This window comes from Triturus cristatus, chromosome 7, assembly GCF_964204655.1.
Source record: "Triturus cristatus chromosome 7, aTriCri1.1, whole genome shotgun sequence".
In the NCBI taxonomy this organism is placed as follows: Eukaryota; Metazoa; Chordata; class Amphibia; order Caudata; family Salamandridae; genus Triturus; species Triturus cristatus.
In genome coordinates, this window is record NC_140590.1 from 1,512,895,499 (window position 1) to 1,512,920,188 (window position 24,690).

Consider the following 24,690-nt stretch of genomic DNA (forward strand, 5'->3'; position numbering starts at 1 on the left):
TTGTTTGTCAGTTTCCTCATCTCCTCCATCTCAATAGGCTTAAAAGCGTCTAAGGGTAGGATGACTGAGGGTGTGGGATTGAAGTATACAGGAATCAGTGCAGCACATTACGTGGTTTAAGAAAAGTAGTGATAGACGGGTTAGTAAATATGTTTTCAATTCATCAAGGAATTCAGATGGAGATATTTGGAAACTACTGTGTTCCATGGTCTGGTTTTCTGCTACCGTTGGAGCTGCAGCGTGTTTTTATTCAGGGCCAGTGAAATAATGTGATTCGCTGCAAGTGACACATAATCCGCCATCTGCCACATAATTTTCTAATTTCATCTAAAATTGTGTTTTCAGCTAACACGGGTCAACAGTTACTAAAAACAAGCATTGACATAGCCAATAGGTCTCGCCTTTGGGACCTTATAAGTGTTTAGCCATGCAACAGTTGATGCTGTTGCACCAAGGATATTGTGCTGCATAACTAAATACTTATAAGGTCCCAAAAGCGAGACCTATTGGCTATGCCAACATCTACCTGCTCAATGCACATTCACTTTATATTCAAACACAAGGGGGGATAGAGGTACCTCAAAGTTCAACGTGGCTCCTCTCATCCTAAATCAACGGAAGATAGAAGTGGGGTTTTCGACGTACAAAAACACATTTATCCCAGAAACTTCCTCATCAGAAATGCTGAGTTATACATGTTCATAAAGACACTGAAACTTTAAAATTGTAATCTTAATAAGTCACTGACTAAAGCAATTTGGTGAGCAAGCAATCAAAATTTAGATATTTGACGTTCAAATAAAGCCTACATTTGAGAAGTCACAAGAGTATGATTCGGTATGGCTTGGAGCTTAAAATGAACGGAAAGATTAGTTTTGATGGGGAAATTGCAAACTCTTTTGAATGGTACCTCATGCACCTATGCTACATCTTTGACTACTGAGGGTGAGATAAAAATAAAAATGCAACACTTGAGCATAAAATAATGTCTTCCGAATGGGTCGGGGCTTAATCAGCCCGTGTGAAATATTCCACGGAAATATCTTTTTCCCATCAGCGTTGTGCCCCACAGGAGGTGTGGATACAGGATCTCTAATTATCTAATGTATGGGGCCATGTCCTGTGTGATCCGCTCGCAAGAAGCGTGCACAACCCACTGCCATGTGCTTGAAACAGGAGGAGCTCGGTGCGGCCACATGTGCAGCTGGTGAACTGACAGGGTGCTACACATAAAACTCCGATCAGGGACGTGAGGGGCGGAGAGACCCTAGGTGGGAGGCTCAATTCTTTGCAATCCGCGTGAAGGGAGGGGGTATACGAGAATCACAAGAGATATGCTTCGCCCTCTTCCCGGCGGCAGCATGCAGCACGGCGCTTTGTGAGCTGTGGAAAGCATGGCCGCAGCTGGCTTACACTTCCCAGAAGCCGCCCGGTGGAACTACAATCTCCAGCAGCCAACCAGACTCCCAGGAGGCTGCAGAGTCACGGCAAGGCCCAGCTGGGAACACACCCACTTGCACAAAAAAACTGAAAGCACCCTCTTAAACTCACGCCCACCCCTGGAAACATACCCGCAACCCTCACGCGCGATCCCTTATCCACATGAGGTCACCACCGCAAGCGAAGATCGTTAATAAGAGGAAAAACTCAAATAAAACCAAAATATTTACAAAAATTAAAAAGGAGTGGGGTAGCGGCAGCTCGACCCCAAGGAGGGTTAAATCCAAGTATACTACCCACCTCGCATCCCTCCACCAGCACCCCCATGTCCCCCTTGTGGGGTTTTGCAAGAACAGGAGAGGGGGCGGGGTGCGCTGCAGCAGCAAAAAGCATGGCCGAGCTGCAGGAACCTTAGCACGTGGGTCTGTTTGCAGACGGCACCCTTCAGGGTGGTCGCGCAACTGAGGCGGGCACTGCACCGCTCCACGAGGCCTGACTGTCGGGGCCACCTTCCATCCCGTCCCAGCCAGGGGGACGGACTACGCGGAGCACGGTGGCGCCGCTGGATGGAACGCAGCAGACAATGCCTAGTGGAACGGTGAGCCACCTGCAGCTCGCGCCCAGCACCTCTGCGGAGGGCGCCCCGTGAACGCACATCAGGGAGACGCCGCTGCGGGGAGGCAATAGTGAACTTGTAAGCGGGGTTTGGGAAGAGTCTCGCACTTGCACAGGCTGCCGATGACCTCAGTCAAAACAGCTTTTGGGTTGCTGCGGGCCTCTGAAAGCCTTTTCCCGCCGTAGGGCTGATAGCTACGCCCCTGCTGGTCTGAGATAAAAGTACAGCAGGCACCAATTGAAAGCAGAAAAAAAAAAGCAAAAGCGTTTCCATTGCGGCACGATAATTGTTAACAGATGGGGCTGCTGCTCGCTCCTGCAAGGGAAACGCCATACATGCACGAGTACCAATAGGAAACAGTGCAAAACATGCACACGTTTCAACAAAAGATTGGAGCGATTCCAAGAGGTCACTCTAACCAGCGGTTGTGCGCTGCGTAGGTGAGACCTAAAAAGCACCTCTAGTGGCGCCTCGTGCCAGAATCGTACCAGTGGTTAACTTTTCAATTGATAAGTGCTTAATGTACTTAAATGTTAAATTAGTATTAATATGTATATTATTAACTTTTTTGAAACTGGAAAAATAGCGATAATATTGCCACATTGTGCTCCAGAATTGGTTCATGTTGCCACATAATTTAGTCTACCATGCCGCATAATTTGATCCTCCATTTCCACTAATTCCCACGTAAAGGCTCTACTTTAGCAATGCACCCGTAAATGGAGAAAAGAGGAGGGCAGGATGTTTCACTTAAAAGGTCTGCCCTTCTGAGGTAAGGTGGTCCCATGTGCATGTTTTTCCACATTTTGAACAGGTATGGGAGCCAAAAAAGTGCAGCTTCTCAGTGGATTTAATGTAAACAGGAAAGAGTAATCTGCAGCCTTAGTCCATCTCTCTCTGACAGACGATTAATACTGGTCTCAGATCAGGGGACAGTAAGTTAAGGGTATATTTTACATATTTTGCTGTAGGCTCCATGCACATCGTCCTACAGCCTGAGCAGTTTCCACACGAGGGGTGACCCCGCCCCTCCCCCCCCCCCCCTCCCCCCACTTCGGCCTCATCAGCACAAACTCCCCGTGCAACTGCAATGTGCGCCCCACTCTGCGACGAGTGATGGAGCTGACGTGCGTTTGCTTGCGTGTCGCTGCTATCTGCTGCCCCGCTGAGAGACGCCCACTTCCTCCCAGAGAGGCGTGGGGTGCTGCCTGAGGAATACCACGCGTTGTTTTGCTTGTCACAGATATCATGGAAATGAGGCCTCGGCCTTTGGAAGCGTGAAATCTCCGGATAGCTCGGGCATAAATCACCCCTGCCTGCGATTGGTCACTGTCTCTGGGAAGTGGCTGTCACTCACACTGAATGTATACGTCGGCCAAGTAAACAGGGAATGCCTCAAAACAGGTAGCATGTGCAGCCCCAGAGCAGTATTTTTATTGGTTTAAAACAATAGTATTGCATGCGGTCACTAGGCCCAGAGATTGCTTTGGTTCAGAATTCCTTCTTGATAACTCTGCATAGTATACTGGGTTTGATCGCTCAGCTGGTTAATGCTCCTGTTGTAGAGGTCTGTGTGTAAAGTGTATGCCACCATTTCAAACCGGATGTGGGGCTTACACAGCCATTCATTCTTCCTGGTTGGGAGTTAATAAGAGTTCTTGTTTGCTAGTGCCAAGAGGCAGGTCAGTTTGTGATATGATGTATATAGTCAATATTCATCCATCCTGTCTATGGTCTCTTCAGAGTTGCGCATCAGGCATCCATCTCTCTGACACATTGTGTCATGCACTTAAATGCCTTTACAATGCAATTTGTCAAGTATTTTTAGATAACAACGGAAATGGATTGCAGAAGCTTGAGCTTTGCACTGCTGAGTCATTCCAAACTCTCATTTTTACCATTCTAAAGCACATAGTTAAAGTTTATGAAGTGTTGCATTGCTGTGACTTTAACTAGTAGTTGCTCTAGAAAGTATACCTTCTACACATCCCAGAGCTCCTCCTGCTGCTATGATCTCCAAGTAAACACTTTCCAGACCCTCCCTCTTCTATCCCTCTGCTATCCGTCTCAATCCAACTAACAGACTCACATGTCCACCACTGAAATTAATTTCATAGTTCCCTATACTAATTCACCACTAACCCTGTTTGGGTTCCAGAGTGGTGTGCTACTCGCCGAAAAGCGCTTTGACGCATCATCAGCAAATGCTCACTCTTCTATCCCTCCACTATCCCTTTTCAATCCAAATAACAGACTTACATGTCCACCGCTCAAATTCATTTAATATATTGCAATGCTAATTCATCACTTTTGGGTTCCAAGTTGCACGCTACTCGCCGAAAAGCGCTTTGACGCCTCGTCAGAGGTAGTAAGCGCTATATAAATGCAATTACAATAACCCCCACCACACACAGAAAAAAACTAGAGAGTCAGGTTGTGTTGAGATCTTGGAAGTTGTCTCCCTTATTTACTTTATCCCAGAATGCTTTGCGCACACTCCCTCCTTTTAGGATCATTAAATTTCATATAATATTGTTTATCTGTCACAGAGGTGATAAAGGGAGACTGTTTGTGTGCTTTGAGCTCATTAGCATGGCCACATTCCATCTATTAAGAAGTAAACATGCTCCAAATAACAGTAATTAAAATTGACTCCTTCTTTTCGACATGGTCAATTTCAGCCGGGCCACTGTGTGTCTGCAGACAGCTTTTTCACCGGCCCTGATACTTCTGTGAGTTAGAACTTCCACTACCCTGAATTGTAGCACATAGGCCAGCTTGCCAAAGCCATTTTTTATGGCTATGATTCCTATCACAAGATAATAATAGCATTGGTTGATGCCCAGAAAAGTTTTCTACACATTTTTCTGTTCGTCAGAGTAGTTAGTTCCTTAATACAAGGGGAGGATTCCTTTATTCATATAAATACGCATCCAAAGGTATCACCTTACATGGAGCCTCGGAACCAACCAGAATAATCTACTTTACATCCAAATCCAAGCAGAGGAAAATGTTTGTGACAGTCCCAAAGTTTAGAAACTCCATGTCACAGAACTGTCCATCTGCATTCCCTCAAGTGTTCATCCTGTAATATTGCTCGGAGGCCCTCTGCATCGAACCACCTTCTTGGATCAGTCACTTTATTAAGCAGCCACCCAGCCCTGCGCACAATTACCCAGAAGCGTTCGGACCGCCATCTTGGATCTGTCAATTTATTAAGCAGTCACTCTGTGTAGTACATGATAAAACATCCATTCTACGCTCATATATACATTTTGAATTTATAATGCAATGTAAGGTAATGCGTACAAAAACATCTGTGATCGAAGCCCCAGCATTATGGCTCAACCATGGCCCGTAGATAGTCAGAGATTGTACAGGAAAATATCAATGGATACTTTCTCGAAAAAGACAGACAGGCACATTCCATTGAGCTTATTGACATTGCATCATTTTAGCTGAATGCAAATAAATGGGTCAGGCACAAAGTTATGTGCCATTTTCTATTCCGAACAGAATTAAAACATTTTGGGGACAATATCACATTTCCTAGGAATGGTGAACTACAGCGTTATCTTAAAACCTGGACTGGTAGAACAGTAACTGAGGGCGGATGTGGACTGAGATCCACCGACTCTCTTGTCTCGGTGAGCTCCTGCATGGTGTACGCGTTTCCTGGTGGAAAACCCATACCATGTTAGGCAAAAGCGCTTGTGGGCTTAGAAAGAACAATGAGTCAACTTTTCTGCCCACAGAGTGTTAAGTCAACTCTCTCAGACCTATGTCACTCTCACCCTTTTACTGCATGACACTTCCTCCCATCACAGGACATCACCGGTCATGAACAATTTTCAGATTGTGGTTGTTGCCATCAATGTTACACCACGGAAGTCATAGGGGTTGTGAAAAACCCAAGCGTCACACTAAGACCAAATATAGCAAAGGTCTGAAGTAGGAGTAGGGTAAGGGTGTAGTAAATAGCTGGTGGTGCATTTTGGAAGACATTACCACAGATACATTACTAATGCATCATGTGGTAGTGCACTGTCTTTTACAGAGAGCACGTTTTCCATTTTAAAAGGCCACTAAATTTATAAACATCAAGATTTACTGCTAAAATTATACATAGCGCGCAAATGATATTGGGTGAAAACTGGGTTTAAATATCGCATCACCGAGAAAAGTGTCTTAATTTAGTTTTGTTCCTATTGAATCTTTGTTTCATCCCAATTCAGATTTATGCTTTCCTAACTCCTAAATGTAGAGGCATCTTTATTGCTCACACGTTCTGAACTCCAGCATGGTTATTTTAGGGGTGCTTTAGCACCCTCCTGCACCCCAACTTAAAGCCCTATGTAGGACATCCCAAGAAGTTTGGGAAATGGATAAATATGCATCTCATCCCAAACCCTTATGAGATTTAACCAATCCACTCCCCAATCCTCTTGTATTATCCATGCCTCAAAACTATTTCACAAGGCAAAGTAATCAATGAATACGGTGCTGTAGAAAATCAACATACCTTGACACAACATATCTTAAGACAACGTAGCATAACAGAATGTAACACAACTTAACACAACATAACTACACATTATAACATAGTAACACAAGACTACACAACATATTATAACCTAACATAGCACACACTACTGCAACATAACATAACACCACATAGCACAACATAGCAGAGTAGCAAGTGCTATATAAATGCAAAACTTTTCCCTCTTCTTTCCCTCCACCATCCTTCTCAATCCAAATAACTGTCTAACATCTACCATTCTAATTACTTTCATTTTTTCTCTTTACTAATTGACCACTAATACTTTATGGGTACCGTAGTAGCATGATACTCGCCGAAAAAGCCCTTCAACAACTGATCAATGGTAGCAAGCGCTATATAAATGCAAAACTTTTCCCTCTTCTATCCCTCCACTATCCTTCTCAATCCAAATAACTGACTAAAATTCACCGCTCAAATTACTTTCATATTTCACTATACTAATTCACCACTAATCCTTTATGGGTTCCGAAGTAGCGTGCTACTCACCAAGAAAGTGCTTCTACACCTCATCAGGAGTAGGATGCACTATATAAATGCAAACCTTTTCCCTCTTCTATCCCTCCACTATCCTTCTCAATCCAAATATCTGACTAAAACTCACAGCTCAAATTACTTTCATATTTCACTATACTAATTCACCACTAATCCTTTATGGGTTCCGAAGTAGCGTGTTACTTGCCGAAAAAGCGCGTCGACGCCTCATCAGTGGTAGTAAGCACTATATAAATGCAATTACAGTACAATACAACACAACACAGAATAACGTAGCAGAACACAAGAACACTCTTTAATAAACATATCACACAATATCATAACATAGCACTTTCTTCAGTGACTGCCATGCAAGACCACAGTATTCTACAAAACGCAGAAATAAATATTAAATCCATAAATATTCGTTGTGGGTCTCACAAATTGTCACATAATGAACCCTACAGTCTTCCCAGTGATTGAAAGGGTGCAGTATTGCTAGTGCCCTGTTTGTCCCTGCTCCCGCCACCCTTGGGTAAGTCATAACAAAAGCCACTTTCGCTGAAATCAGCTCCATGCTTCAGGAGGGCAACTGTTATTTTGGGCGCCACCTGTTCAGGTTTGACTCATCCATTACACTCTCTCTAGTCACCCTGGTGCGTAAGGCCACTTTCTGCTAAATCTGCTGTGCTGTGTGCAACAGGGCTGGACTTACTTGTCTTCCACCTGTTCCTTTTCCGCTTGACTTCTTCGGTCCCAGGCAAACATATGTTGCAGTACTGCTGCTCTGTGCAAATGAGTGAAAGTGCTTCTGAGGTACATAAGCAGAACTGGGGTGCGAAATTCTTGTAATTCACTTTCACATAATTATGCAAAAGCTTGGCAAAATTATGCATAGTTACTCAGTACGTGAAATGCAAATCTATCATTTCAGACTAGATTTTAGCAATTTTCGGGTGAAGAAGCATTTAAACAAAGCACCGCTCGTGTTCTGTTGTTTCTATGCCTTTTTTCAAATTTTTACTGGGTATAGCACTGTTCTCTGTAAATTTTTGCCCTGAATAGCACGTAATTACACGAGGCGTATGCAAAATTCCTGAATTTATACAAATTACCCCTGCGTAACTTACATTTCTCCTAGTGCTAATAAAAAGTTGGTAGCGCATACAGTGCAAGTACTGTACCATCGGTAACAGGCAGGTAGGAGTTTTGGAAATCTTTCCCAAACCTTTCACCCTTCTTTCTTTTATTAAAGAAAATGGTTCCCACAAGATTGCTGGAGGTACCACTTGTTTGGTGAAAGTTACACAGATTATGCCAGCTAGTCATTACAATGTCCAACAGACCTTGGCACCAAGAAACTCCAGAGATACTCACATCTCCCCCTGCTGGGCAACAAGTTCGAATATAGTCCTAGAAGACGCCTACAAATTTGCAAAACCCTCCAGCCTGATCCCCTAAACACCAGTACCATATTCCCTGTGATTAATGGCTAGGACCTAGTCACTTAACCGATAATATGATCAGAGCATGGTACTGGTAAACGCATCATCACAAGATGTATCAGAATATAGTCTGAAATGGTAAACCCAGAAACATGTGAAAAATAGCCTGATTAAAGAAAATGCTAAAAGGCCATAGTACCAGATCTAGCGTAGAATGTGTGCTTTACAAAGGTCGAGCATAGCAGATATTTTAGTTTTTGAGGTTGGGCCTGGGCAGTGCATGCGCTGCGAGGCTTGCTGTATTCAGGAAGGGTCTTGAAGCTACGTACATTCTCCGCCCATACTTTTCATTGGCTTGTGTCATTGTCCACTGTAAACTGTGACTGTTCATTGGCCATTAGGCTTAGTAGTCCCTCCTTAGTACTGCCTTGTCTCATTTTGTAACCACCCATGGCAACACCCCCTGTTACTTGTGTTGTTACTCGGTAGGCTTTAATTACAGCCTTCAAACATTATTTTAGCTGTGTCCTGCTTGGTGTTGCAGGCAGGACACACTCTCTCCAAACGTTTTAAAAAAGCATTTTATACCACAAACGCATTTGCAATCCAAAAGGTCTCGCATTTGCGAGAGTTTAGCTACTGGCATTGTAAATGACAATGCCTTTTATTTATCTGGTTTAAAAACAACACATAAAGGCATTGTCATTTGCAATGCCAATGGCTCAAACTCTCATAAATGCGAGACCTATTGCATTGCAAATGCTTGTTTTACTTATCTGAATGTAGTGAATTTCACCAGAGAGAGGTCTTTAACATAGCTTCAAATCTTTCTAATTTACACATATTGGTCTCACCAATGAATGCTTCACTGGCCTATCCATCTCGAAGCAAGGCCTAATGATAAAGTCCATCAACAACAACTCTGCCAACTGGTAGTTAGCTGTGTCCTGTGCCTTAAAGGGTCCACCCAGTCCTCTTTACCGAGCCTGCACAGGCATTCCAGAATGTTCCATTGTTTGATGATGTCATCTTGGGTTTTGAGAGCTATTGTGACATCATTTCCCGAATGTCCCCTTTACACCTTGCACTCTCAGGTGGGCACAACCCTAAGTAAGTAAGCGAAATAGTATTGGACATTTGTATTTAAAAAAAAACTGAAAATGTGCTTCACTGGGAGTTTTGAAAATTTGAACTAATTTAGACACAGTCAATAATTCCACTAATTATGCCAATCTCAAAATAATTTTTGGGGAATATTACGAATATAAGAGCGATAAGATTGTTAAGTAAAACATTATTTTAAAAGCCCTCGATAGCTAGTATTTGCATATATTTTGAAATGATAACCCGCGGGTAATAAACTGTCAATTATGGTTTTATCGGCAAGCATTATTCGAGTCTTGGCCGACTCAAAGAAAAATATGTAAATTCTCTTCGCTCTTTCTGGGAAGGCTAACTAGTCATTTGAGGCTAAAAGCAAAGTGTGATCCCTCCCAAAACATGCTATTACCCACCCTGCTAATTGGCGCCCTGCGAAAATGAGATGCTGAGGCGCAAGAACTGTGTCGCCTCCAAAACTCTCAGGTGACCGTTAATCCGCACGAGCCGCCTGGCCTATATTGAAATTGGGGGGTTTCAAGACCTGCTGGTCTGCCTCAGTTAATCCTTTCCCTTGTTACAGTAACTTCTCCACCCCCCTCGGGTACAGAGTGCTTTGTTGGTCTTGTTGTGCCCTGACTAAGCCACGCGCATCTGAGGCAAGAAGGCCGGGGGTTAAGGAAGATGGCGCCCTCAGGAGCCCATTTTAGCAAGAGTACCCGAGAGGGTGCAGCAGCGTTAGCAACAAGTAAACAGAGAAGAAGGCAAGTGGAATTTTCGGAACAGGCTTAAATTCTGAGCACTGAGGCTGTGTTGAGGGAAAACACATTGTACGTTTCTGTCGTGGAAACTCGTTGCACTTTATATTGAGTATTTTAAGCATCCAGAAGATGGTGCTTAATTTGAGCCAGTGGTTTCCTGTGCTTTGCTGAAACCTACACTTATGACAGCTGGCACATGGTGGCTCTGTATGAATAATTTAAAGATGAGCAGAACAACAGTTGATTGTTAATTCAATATACAGTAAAAACAACTAATACCTGTCACCCAAGCCATTCTTAAAGCTTTGGTGGCCTCGGAGCAGTCTGAATTGTCCCATTTGTAGTGTGATGGTTAATAGTTGGGTAAGTACAGTGGCCATGTGTGGTGCAAACTGTGTGGCCTTCTGACGAGGACCCCCACACGTATTTTTTTTTTTTACAAATTAAGCAGTGCCAGAAGATGCCGTTTCAACAGCATTTGAAATGGGCCATCCAGTGTAGACTAAATCAACAGCTCTCTTTAGGCAGGCCACCACCATCTCTAATAGTCACCAACAATAGGCTTTCAAGAATGCTGCTTTAGTGGCGTTGGCTTTGGTTTTGAGGTGTGTTATTATGACATCATTCACCGAATAGCCCCTTTGAAGTCCTCCACTCCTGCTCTTATAAGAACCATTTGACCCACAGCGCACTGTCCAGAGTGCTTGGTAGGGACCTCGCTTATTCGCTGTGGACTCTGCAAGCTGCAACCACCACCCCCCACACCAAAATAACAACTCAGCACCATTCTTAGCATGGAAAACTTGTTGAAGTTTTGTTACACATGCACATCTGTTATTATTTACAGGAGAGAAAACTAATTGCATTTAATCCCAACAATATGAAAAAAATTACAACAAAAAAAAACAAAGGCTGCAACCTTCGCTAAAAAGGAAGTCAGTAAGCCACACAAAAAATGAACGGGAGGACCCAGATGACCACCCACAACAAACCCTTCAGTGCTTGTTCGTTGACACCTGTAACCCCCGGACACTTGGACATACGAACGGTCCACATACTTTGCAGACCTCACTGGTTAAAGATGGAGTCGCTAACATTATTGACTTGTGAGAGTGATGAGTGATAGTACCCCTCCCTACGGTATGAGGCTGGTTCAAATCCGTGACATCTTCACACTGATCTTGGCATTTGTGACCTTCAAGTGACCTTATTTGCTACTGGCACACATGCGTACCACACCATCAATATCATATTAGGGAAAAGCACCGGGGTCTCCACTGTGGGTGGGAACATCTGCAGTGCATACTTCATCAGATTCCAGGCCCATTCCACCCATAACGTCTCAAATGTGCTTCCAAAGACGTCAATAATGAAAGAAAATGGGAAACTTGACAATTTTCAAACTGGAGAAAGAATCTCAAGGCTTTTCATATAACCCATGCTCATCCAGACAGAATGAGATGACTTTTGGTTGCTCCCGACCTGTTCCCAATTTTAATCAGTGACAAAAGTTGGAAAAGCTTTCCAATCTTTTGTCTGTCTTTTTAGATATCCATTCCCATTTAATCTAAAACAGCTGATGTTCTGGATGTAGTGGAAAAATCCTGATGAAGGCTCAGTCCAAATGCACGAAACCTTGTCAAATACTTCCAGCCTTAGCTCCCTTTTACCTTTCCATTACAAAATCTTGGCTTTTTTACACTTTCCTTATTATCCAGTTGTTAAAATTGAATGTTTGTCATGAAGATAGCCTGGAAAATTGCTGTTTTACCTACCCAATGACAACTTATTGTTTTTTTCAATGTATTTGAGTGTCAAACTGGTACTAATGAAGTGAAACCTTTGCCCAGATACTGATAACGTGTACAAACAACAAAATAATGAGATAATGCTATCAGAAAATGTGCCCTGTTATGCTGCATAATTTTCCTTTTCTTGCTGCGTAATTTTGTCAGTTCTACCATGTAATTTGGTCCCACAGCCTGCCACATAATTTCAGTGGCACTGGGTGTACCAGACCCAAAAGTTGAAGGAAATGGCTCTACATAGACTCGGTGTGCATGGAGTGCCTAAGAAGCATAACAGCAGTCACCATAAATAGGCACAAATGGGAGAATTCGCGTTGGCTCAACAACTACGTTTTTGGCAACAATGAAGGTGGCATTTTACTCGTACAATATAAGTGTTCAGAGGCAGTTATCAGTGTGTTCAGTAAAGTGTTCAGAGACAATATCAGCAAACCTTATAACAGTCAGGTGGATGATTATAGACAACAGTATAACAGGGAGGGCCATCATCGACTTGACGGGCGTCAATGGGTTCACAAATAGTGTATTATGCCACAGAGCCAACGTCAGGTCCCTTGAATAATGTTGTTGGACTGATCACATACTCAGCTGCCACCATCACTTCCTGGCTAATGGGGATTGAATGATAAAACTTGACATTCTTTGAGGGATAATCCTGGATTAGGAGACTCTGTCGATCGCCTTTGTCAAGTCAGTCATGGGGATTTTAGGTTCAGGGATTGACTGCACTTCTAAATGGTTTAGATCTGCATGCGGGAGGTACCTTGAAAGGAAAAAAGCCATTATTATGTTTGTGGTGGAACACAATGTTGTCCTGAGGCTTGAGTAGCATGGAACCAAGTCACCAAAATGATATGGTCTTTCCAGAAATGGTTCGGCTAGCTATTCGATTTAAATGCTGCTCAAAATACCACATGTCCCTTCAAGAAGCAAAATAAAGGTTTACAGCTTCTCTTTTATGTGTGGGATTCACCTAAAATCCACTTACATCTTGAGGAAATATTTTTAGCAGAACTACACAAAGCTGATTAAAATAACAATGTGCAAAAATCAGTCAAATTGTAAAGAAAAAATTCACTTCCTTCTTCTCCCAGCACTTGTTAGAAAACAAGTCACATATTTCCTAAAAATTTAAATTAGAACCAATGTAAACAAATTAACAGACATCTATCTTTTGTGTAAAAAATGATTTTGTTGGGGAATCTGAAGAAATTTGGTATGTTTCCATGACTGTTTCACAAAGAGTGAAATTATTTTCAAAATGTTCAGCAATTAAGAATTAATATTTGGTGTGCACCTTTCATTTATTTTACAATTTTTTTCTCTTTTGTAATCTATAACAGTAACGTTTCAAACACTGCTCTTCTTTCGGTTCAGTGGAATTTTGAGATGTAATTTCCTCTGTACGGTAGACTTTCTGACATTAATTGCAAATATTCTCTATGTACTATGACAGTTTCCTGACCGTCCATCTGCTTGGGGGAGGACAGCAACATTTTTAGATTAGTTCCAATAGATAACGAAAATATTTGTGGAATGTCGAGTCCAGATGTGTGCATTTTCATTTAATAAAAGTATCTTGAATTTTGCAGATAGTGGTCTTTGTTTTTACAATCTATTTCTATATAAATTAAGACGATATTCCACAATTTGACAGACTGGTGCTTCTGAAAGGCGTGGAGACAACTCTCTATAGGCCATCTTACCAGTGATTACTTTAATTGGGTAATTGTTTTGCACTCATGCTTTTGAGTTCCTGAAGTCCAGTAGCAAAGATGCACAAGAGATCATGCCTGGTCAGTGTAAGACCAACTGGCCATTCTGTCAACGCAACAGCGGTTATTGAGGCACATGCCAGCTCTTACCACTGTATGGCCACAGTCACTGCTAACATACCACTCTGGCAAAGGAGAAAGCCTTGACTTTAAGACAGTGCTTAATTTGAGCTGGTGGTTTCTGGTGCTCTGCACACCTATGACAGTCTGCCACATAGTGGCGCTGCTCATTTAATTTAGAGATGATCAGAACAACGGTTGTTTATGAATACAATATATATTAAAATGTACTATAACTACCTCCCCAGCCATTCCTTAAGTTTTGTGGACCTCGAATAATCCTAACTCTCGTACTTACAGGCGAAAGAGTTGTTTAGGGACCGTCATTGACAGCGATGACGGGGGCAATGGGTGGTGCGAGCAGCAGTGGCCTCTTGGCCAGGGACCTGGCACTTATTATTTTACAAATTAAGCACTGATTTGAGAGCCATGATTGATTTTGAATGTATGTATAAAAAGTATATATTTTACATGAATATATTTTCACATTGTACCTATAGAAGATTCATCAAGAATACGAATTCCATGTCCACATAGTTTTTCCATTTCCAAGAAGTTTAATTCATAATAGGCGGAATTCCATGCGGAGATACTGGCCCGTAAAGAACATTCCGGGTACTGAATTCTCTGCATCGAATTCCCCTTAAGAAGAAGAATCGTTGTGGCATGGGATAGCCTTGAAAGAGAACAAGCATTTGCAATAGATCTTGCATTTGTGAGAGTTTAGGCTATTGGCTTTGTAAATGGTAATGCCTTTTAATGTTTTGATAATTTACACATAAATAAAAGGCATTGTCATTTACAATGCTAATAGCTCAAACTCTTGTAAATACGAGACCTATTGCTTGGTAAGTGAAAGCAAGCTTGGCGCGCCAAATGTTGCAGGAAAGCATGTCATGCCTGTAGTAGGAGAAACTATTTAAAGAAAATAGTGTTTACAGACTAAAAAAGACTCACCGTGTAACAACCGAAGTAAAAGGGCCAGTCCTCATGGAAGGTTACGAATGAAGGCAAGGCGGTACTAAGGAGGGACTAACAATTAATGAATCAGAATGCAGCATTTACTAAGGACAATGACACAAACCAATGAAAATATAGGCGGAGAGTGGGCGGGGCTTCTATTCCATACTCCAATACAGCATGGCTCGCAGAGCAGCGCATGTGCTGCCCAGCCTCGAACTGAAAAGCTCAGCAGAGACCAGGGAATGAGCCTTGGCAACTGTTGCAGTCGAAGCCCAATGCAGTTTTAGTGGCCAGACACACCAGTCTGTAAAATTAGGTCCAGTGTTCAAGCATTCATGAAAACCTGATGCAAGAACATCGTGCAAGTCATGCACAAGTTGAGCATCATCCCACCCGGGGATACCACTCCGCTTGACTCGTAATCAGGCCCTAAGTGTTATTCTTATGGTCATGAATGGAGTTTATTTGTGGTCAGAAGCCACTGTTTTGCATTTCAAAATGTCAATTTCTTATGCAAACTTGACCTCAACTGTTATCTTATTGTCATATTTTTTTGTTTTGTTCGAAGAACATGTTGGCGAAAGCTCTGTACGACAACAAGGCCGAGTGCCCAGATGAACTGGCTTTTCGCAAAGGTGACATCCTGATGGTGCTTGAGCAGAATGTGGTGGGAAGCGAAGGCTGGTGGAACTGTTCGCTCCATGGTCGGCAAGGGCTGGCTCCGGCCAATCGCCTGCAGGTCCTTGCTAATTCTCCCGTGGATACATCACCTTCATACATGCAGCATGGGTCCCCAGGCGGAAAGGAGAGCCAGCAGAACATATACCAGGTTCCCTCAGCCTCCCGATCTCCCACCTCCTCCATGACGTATGAAGAGATGGACCGGGTGTACCACACACCTACATCCTCGCCGCCTCTTTCGAAAGATGTTTACCAAGTGCCTGCATCTTCGCCCGCAAAACTGTTTTGCGACCGAACCCGTAGCTCCACCAATCAGGTAATCATTTATATACTACTCATGAAAGAAAAATAGGTCTTGTGACTAGGCTGTTTTTTTGCATTTTTCTGCAATATCATTGTGCAGTTTATACATTTTAGTGTAGAAACACTGCATGCTTTCCCTGTTCTAGGACATACAACCGCCATTTCTTCCCTGCACACATGTCGACAGTTGAAATTTCAGTTCAGGGAAGGCGACTGGTCCAATATGTTATTGGTGCACATTATGCAATCACGAGTTGGATACAAACACCCTTTTGGCGCCTGACTCAGGATTACTGTGGCCCTCATAATGAGGGCCACGTTGAGGAGGCCCAAAGGACAGAAATAGTGCCAAGGATTAAAAGAGGGGGTAGAGTTAAAAAGGGCCCCAGTGGAAAAGTACCCTATGGCTGGGAGCAGAGTGAACGTGGGATGCAGGTGAGATCTATAAGCAGTATTTAATTATGCTGTTTTTGTCCTTTCCAGCTAAAGCTTCAGCATTCACTTCTAATCTGTTAATGTAAAGTGGTTCAACCCATTAGGGTATAAACTATAAAGCTGGGGAGAGGAGGTGGCTTTACGGCTAGAGTGGTCGACCTTGACGCTGGGGAACTGGGTTTGAGTGTCGGCAGGGACGCTCAACATCCTCTGATTCTGGGCAAATCACTTAATCTCCCTGTGCCTAACAAAAAATGAATGTGTCCATCTGTAACGCAACTGGTGCTCATGTAAATCGCTCTGATGCGTTTGGGTCAGGTTCGCACTATCTAAAGCTCCGGGAAAAAAAGCGAATATAGAAATACAAAAAAAGGCAACCATTTCTCATTGAGTAAGGAAATTAATTTCCAGATTGAGCTCGTTTGTGTAGTAGACCATCTAAGAAGCCCTTAATTCAATGATTTTTGCTTGGCTCATTTCGTCAATGACTTACACCCATCTTGCCTCTTCTCTGTGATCTTATCTATATGGCCAGGGAGGCACTGAGGTCCCTGAGATAAACAGACCCTCCACCCTGCCCCCACCCCCCGCCATACCACAAACTTATCCTGAGACCATTTTTGGAGATCTCATGCTGTATTTTATTTTACACACAAAACAAGTTTTCACACAAATATTTGCACAGTAACTGCAATCTTATTTACATGCTTGTTACAAATGAGACCCATCCTTGACAGAGCCACTAATACATAGGAGTCATCTAACCATATCTAGTTCGTTCCTGTGCAACAGAAAACAGAATAAAAGTTCCTGAGTGAGATCATGACTGGCTCCGTGTCGCTTCTTTTTTCCCCTTCCAGAGAGTGGGAGCCTCCTTATGGGAGGACCCCACCAAAATTCCCCGGGAGTTCTTGTGCAGGGTGCCCAGCTGACTCTAGGATACCTACCTTGGGCACCCCCTGCACCCACCTTCCATGTCCCCCAAAAGGACCTGTGCTAGGTTGTGCCTACTGCGCCTGCACCGGTGGCTGACAGGTGTCGGTGATCGACCCCAGCCCCCCGGGTAACTTCAACTTCTTTACGCCTTGCTGGCAGCACCCCTTTCAGGTTCCTGTTACACTAATGTTATTGGCTCATTGTTTTTCTAGAAAAAGATGCCGCAGGTGACCCGAACGATCCTCGCCAATCATGGACTTACCCGCCACAGGCCAGCATAGCTCACCAAACTGTCTGGCCCCCCACAAACGTGCTGGGTACGTTGGCACAGCCAGGCCAACCAATTCTCAAGAAACATTTGTTGGCCTCCTTAGATAAGTGCACACCATCCTGCAGGAAAAAACCTCACCTTTGATTCAACCATGAGGTATCGAAGACAAAGTGGCCATGTTCAGTAATTTAAAATTCTTTCCTGTTGAGGACCCTGACAGACTTACCGCCTCTCCAATTCATTGTCGAGACAATGTGGGACCACGCTATGATAGCTCCCAGGAACCTCCTTGAAAACAAGCCCATCTCTGAGACTATCAACTCGAACAAGTCCTTTCAACCTAGTATGGCCAAGTCATTGCCACCCAAATGTATGATCACCCCCCGGGGGTGGTAGCCTTAGTGGGAGCAATCTATCCAGCAATGACCTCAAATCGACTAACCACAAGCCTCCTTCTGTGCAGAATTATGGATGAAATCCATCCATTCTGGCCCGCGTTGCATAATCTCCAGTTGCATACCAGTCACTTCACAAAGGAATGACCCAATGCCAATACTTCATTAACACCGCTGGCACTGACAGGAAAGTGTGGGCGATCTGGCAACAGCATCTCTTTAGCATGTCTTCCACCTGCATTGACAGAAGGGAACCGTAAAGGAATAGCAAAAGAATTAACATCAAGTCATCACAACATGTTTAACCTCACATATCGCTTATAGCTATCAGATTTCCACCTCCCCATCCTTTGGACCACTTGTCCGCCCTGTCCTATGTTAGCTGCTGGGGTAGCTGCCCCAATCCTCTAGGAGGGGGGCTGTACTCTGCAGGATCTAGTCCCGCCGAAGCCAGGGCCATCCCTGGAACTTTGGCAAACTGAAACTTAGTAAGGGATGTTCGATCCTCATGAACCAAACAGAATGCACCCCCACCCCTCATCTGGGAGGTGTGCCATGTAGGCCTGCAGGTTTCCCAATGGGCAGCATTCATTGCCCTGCGACCTATGTAGCGTAATATGATCCCCTCTACCTATCTGGGCATTTTATGAGCAAGGGATGGTTATTGCCAAGGAGCCGTTCAGTCATCCGATATCCCCCACCTGCAAACCACCCTGTTTGCCCTTCTTACTATTGGCCACTAGCTCTCCTATTATAAAAGCCCCATAGAATGTTAAAAAAAAGGCTTTCCTTTGCAGGTAAACTGCACACCCTGTCTAGGCTGGCAATAATCTTCCCTAATTGTTGAGGGTCTATGGGATGCTTGGTGTCTTGGATGGTTTCTTCTGGCCTCTGTGATCCCCTCAGGGCTCTCTGCACAATGAGCTAGTCCCATCGGGGTGCCCCAAAATGCAATTATAGACTGGGGTGCAAACGTTTCCCCCATCCCTCCTTCCCGTGAAACTGCAATAAGTGCAAAATGCCCCCACATAGGCGCGCCTTGTCCTGGGCGCTAAACTGGCAGCCACAAGCTCTGGGAGGCTGGGGCACCAGGCTGCCAGAGTTGCTCTGGAAACAGTTAAGGGATTTCCGCTGCTTCTGGGTGGTGGTACCTGAAAGCCTGCATTTTAAAATGAGACAAAGCACCCAGTGCATTGTTTACTACGTCAGATACATGCCTAGATTTAAAATTGACATTGAGCCTTAAACAATACAGTATGATTTCTTTTAATACTCTCAAGATCATCCTACATCTACCTGCCTGCTGACTGATGCATTCACCTATGGTCATGTTGTCAGACCAAAATATCACAAACTGGTTGCAGAACCAGTCCGGCCCGATTGAGACAGCGACCTAAATGGGAAAGAGTCTAGGAAACCTATATTTGTCACCAACCCCGAATCAACCTATTCCATTGGCCAACGTTGGATGCACCACACAGTGCCCAGGATGGCTCCTAAAACCTACGCTGCCTGCCGAGTCAGTAAATAGACCTAGCTCAACGTTGGTCTTAGTAGGACTTGGCCAAACAACAGAAGCATTGAAATCCCTCAGAAACGCCACCCCAAATTCTCAAGTCCTGTCACACTTCAGATGACAATCTCATGTGATGGTGTTTCTGTTTGAGACCGGCCATGACCTGTGCAATGGACCTGGGAATGATCCGCAATTCAAATTTCAGCTGCTTTCTAACATAGTTAATGAAGCATCACTTTAGTGACTTCAAGACACTTTCAGTGCCCCCGTAAATGCTCTGACCTTCTCGCGTGAGAGTCTGGACACTCCCGCCTTGGAGTCCAGCCAAACCAAATCAATTGTTGGCACCCGGCCACTTGTTTTCCTTTCACTAGGGGCACCCCAAGCATGTCCATTAATACCCACACTCCTTTGTGTCTGGGTGGGGCAGAAAAGGGAAATCCTTGAGATAATGTAACACCCAGTGTTAACCCATCCTCTGGAGGAAAACCCACTCCAAGATGGTGCTAAACCTCTCGAAGTTCGCACAGTAGACCGAGCAGCCCATGGGCAAGCATCTGCGCAAGAAAAAGGAGCCCTCGAATTGGAAGACGAACAAACAGCAGTCATCCGGATGAACCGGAAGCAACCTGAATGCTGATTCAACATCAGCCTAGCAATGTCCCAGGTCCCAGCTCCTGGAGCATCTTGATGGCCTGATCCAATGAGGTGCACTTGACTGAGCACGGTGTTTTATCAAATGCCTCGTTGACTAACTGCCTACTAGTTGCTGACAGATCATGAATCAGGTGAAACTCCCCTCTTTCTTCGGCATCACCCCTAAAGGGGAGCACACAAAACCCTCCAGCACGATGAAGTCAAATGAACCTGCACTGCTACTTTTCATCTGGATCTTTTTCCTGGCCATTATCAGATTAGCTTGCAGTGACTGTTGTTTTTTGCAAAATGGCACCCCCACAAACGCACCACAGGAATACTGGAACTGTATTTAAAACCTTCATACAGCAACTGCACCGCAGCTGTGTTACCAAGGGAAAGGAGAAGTGTGGCACAGGGGCCAGAGCGGCTGACTCAGGAGCGCTGGGGTCACAGTTCAATAGTCGGTGGCAGCTCAGCTCAGCATCATGTAACTCTGGGCAATAGCTCAGTTAATCTCCCTGGCGGCCGAGTGCCTGGATACCCTTAAGTGTGATAAGTTGTGCTTTATAAATCTGTAATTATTATTATTGCCATATGCATTCAACCATGTCATTATTGCCTGCGTGTTCAATGTGGAGGGGGACTTAACCAACAAGGGCTGTTTATTTGGACTCATCCGATGCGGATCCCGGAGTGCGGAGATGCGAGGGCCAATTACAGGCTGTGAGTTCGGCGAGCGGTGCGGTGAGGCTGCAAGGTGGAGCTGAGCAAAGAGGCCCACTCCATGCCCTGCTGCCCCTTTTATGGATGGAAAAAGAACAATTGATGGACAGAATGTTGAACAATGTCAAACATTCACCCCAGTACAGAGGTCTGGGCCTAAGGCCATCGTTTTTTTGCTACCCAGCCATATGCAAATCAGTCTTGACCCTGTTACCCATTGGAGCAGTCCAACCCGAAATATTTGCATTGTCCAGCATTCCATCCATCATGTGCTCCTTTTGCTTTTGTCGCCTAAGTGGGAAGGGTATGCCCGGACGTGGATCCCATGCTCACTGCGCCACTGGATTCAAGCTTGCCTGGCTGATGAGAATGATGCCCCGAAACCGATCCCAGGATGCTTGTTTCTGGTCTAGGGAGGACCTGGCATGGCAGTTCAGACCGGACTGTTCCCAAGAGGAACAGAGTCAAGACTGATTTACATAACGCTGGGTCCAAACTGGGGTGGCGTGATGAGCAAAAGAACAATGCTTTAAACCCAGATCTTTGTGACTGGGGTTGAATGTTTGCATTGTTCAGCATTCCGTCCATCATTTGTTCTTTTTGCTTTTGTCGACCTAAGTGGGAAGGGTATGCCCCGACGTGCGTCCTGTGCTTACTGCGCTACTGGATTCAAGCTAGCCTGGCTGATATAGGGTGATGCCCCGAAACCTGTCCCAGAATGCTTGTTTCTGGTGCAGAGAGGACCTGGCTTGGCAGTTCTGGCTGGACTGTTTCCATGAGGAACAGGGTCAAGATTGATTTGAATATATATGGCTGGGTCTACACTGGGGTGGCATGATGAGCAAAAGAACGATGGATTAAATCCAGATCTTTGTAACTGGGGATAAATGTTTGCATTCTTCAGCATTCCGTGCATCATTCGTTCCCTTTCCTTTTATGGATGGGGCTGCCTGCCGATTCAGAAACTCTACCCCACCCCAGAAGGGCTTTGCCCTTCTGGTGGTGACTAAGGCATGACCCATTACCCCAGACCCAACGATCCGGCCCGGGGATGCGAGACTGCATCTGCCCGCTCCCGGTCGCACCCCTCCATACCAACACTCCCTCGAATTGGGAGAGCCTTGTCTAGTTCCTACACTAGGTTTCAACATGTGTGTATTTTCTTAATGTTTTAAGCACTTGTGAGCTGAGAGGAGTAGGAAACTGTGGTTTGAATGTATGAAAGTCAATGCTCTGAGCATATTCATCTTAAGGATTTTGGGGGTGCCGGGCAAGGAATGAGTTTGGGGCCTCTGTTCGGGAAACAAGTTTGAAATATATTACCAATTTTTGGGGAAATTGAAGCCCAATGTTGCCTAACAATATTGAATTATACATTAAAGGTTAAGACACAAAAAATCACGGAAGTAAGAAATGTTCACTTTCCAGGGGGCCATTCGGAAGGCGGGGGCCCTGGGCAATTGCCCACTTTGCCCATGCCTTAGAGCATCTCTGGCTGCAAGAAAAATTATATAGTAGAGAGCTGAGAGCAGCTTATACTTTAAAATGTCTTACCTTATCGTGCATGGGTATAACTTCATAATCTCTGCACGTGTGCATTTCGGGAAACATCCTTTACCACAAAGGCATTTCCACGCGTTACGTTTACAACAGTACACTTACCACGTAAACGTCTATACAACGCGTATTCCTTCCACGAACGTCTTTACCACGCAAGCTGGAACGTCTTCTTCCTCGTCCCATTTAGTCCTTTTTTAATGTCGGCGAAGACGCGAGTTAAAGGCAAAAATTAGAAAAAAAAGGGGGCTTGGGGGGGTCTCCCTCCAAAAATAAAAAATAAAAAATGAGAAAAGAAAGGGGGGTGCCCCCAAAAAAAATGAAATAACGTGGGGAAGTAGAGGAAATCGACGTTGTTTTATGTGAAAGGAAATGACGCTTCAAATATAAGACGTATAACGTCAGTCACGAAAGAAGAACGAAGAGACGACGTGCAGAGGTAAGGGAAATACAAATTTAAAATATATATATATAAATTGAGGGTAACGGGCAGGGGAAATTATAAAAAGTATTGGGGGAAGGGGGATCACGTAAGGGTACAGGGGAGGGGTATAACCTTTACCAAGAGTATTCCATTACCATGCGTGGTAAAGGAATATTCGTGGTAAAGATTATGCGAGGAAATATCATTCCGTTGTAACGCATGCGTAGTAAAGGCATGCGTTACAACGGAATTCGTTGTAACGACGTACATTCGTGCATTTCCTATCTGCTGTTTACACAGTATGCTATGTTGCTTTCTAATATTAGGGTGTAGGATATTTTTATAGCGCCTACACCTACGAAAGGTAGCTTCAAAGAGCCAAAAGGCTTTTTTTGTGTACAGCATTTCTTCATATGTTATCATGGAAAAGCTGACACTCATGGGTGATATTATGATTAATTTGAAAAAAAAATGTGTTGCGTGAAGTTCTCCATTAGTCATTGATACTTAGCAATGGCTCAGCATGTTGTCTTTGACTAGATTCAGTGATAACAGAAGCCGGATTCCTGCCACTGTGCACAGCAGTGCGATCTGAAACCTCAACAACGCTTCTGAGGTTAACAAGTCTGCCCACGCAGTGCCAGGCGTCATTGGCCACTTCCGTTTTAACTGTCTTAGTATGGGCAAAGCCCACAGCGTTTTTAAAGCGCGTGCGCGTCAAGCTTTGCAACACAATAGGATTGCTCTAAGCTGTTGAGTTCTATTTTAAAAGAACTTCTGTGCAGGGGACCCGGCTTTGCATCACTGGAAAGAATGCTTCATTATAAAAGAGCTCATCTTCTCTAGTAAACAAAAGCTCACCTCGCATGCTCATGAATGCGGTGATATCAAGTAAAGCAAAAAACAGCAGTGTAAACACAAAGGGCCTCATTTATGAAAAGTGTTGCATCGCTGTGGGAAAACAGCAACGCCACACTTTTCAGTACGCCCTCCTTGCATGCGCTGTATTTACTGCACGGATACAGCACGGTGCTCCCTGTCGTAAGGATTTACAGATATGTCAGAAATCCTGATGTATCTGTAGGCGGAAATGTGTCGCAATGCTGGAGTGTGTCTGAAAACAGACACAACTCCAGCAATGTGTCATTTCACATAGGGCAAGCCCCATGTGAGAGACACCACGTCACCCCTTATGCCTGCTCCATGCAGGTGTAAGGATTTGACTCACTGGAGCCATAGAAATGTTGCAGTGAAATCTCATAGATTTCACTGCAACACTTCTTCGAGCCTGTTCTGTGTTGTAATGCCCACCCTGCATATATTATACCTGTTTTAGGTATAATGTAGCGCAGGGGCTTACAAAGTGACGCATCTGCCCTAAATGTATCACTTTGTAAATATGACGCCTTTTTTTACACCGCCGCAGCGTCACAAAAAGTGACACAACGGCGGTGTAAGGGCCTCATAAATACAGCCCAAAGTACTTATTTATTGAGAGCAGTGCCTCATTTGCAAAAAAAAAAGTGCCTGGGCTCTCGTCGGGAGCCCACTGCACCTTGTGCCACACATTGCCCCTGCTAGTCCTGCAAATCAAAGGAGTAGCCAGAGAACTAAAATGCCCTCCACTTTGGACCAAAGCTTTTATGGCACCTAGCAGACAAAGCAAGTTACCACGACACCCCCCAGACAAACTCTCTTGTCTCTTCCATCCAAGCATCTATACATTCATCCTTCCATCTACCTACTGATATCCACAATTTCACCTTTACAATCTGTCATCCATTATTTCTTTCAACTATAATTCAGCCT

The 24,690-nt window shown here is 44.2% G+C and overlaps 1 protein-coding gene across 3 annotated transcripts in view; it reads left to right on the forward strand.

The window, feature by feature from the left end:
- CASS4 (Cas scaffold protein family member 4) overlaps nt 1-24,690 on the forward strand; it is a 225,523-nt gene that overhangs the window by 159,831 nt on the left and 41,002 nt on the right. For all 3 annotated transcript variants that reach the window (XM_085619270.1, XM_085619269.1, XM_085619271.1), the window contains one exon: nt 15,570-15,998. In XM_085619270.1, the coding sequence (XP_085475396.1) occupies nt 15,570-15,998 (429 nt within the window). The remainder of the gene's footprint in view (nt 1-15,569; nt 15,999-24,690) is intronic.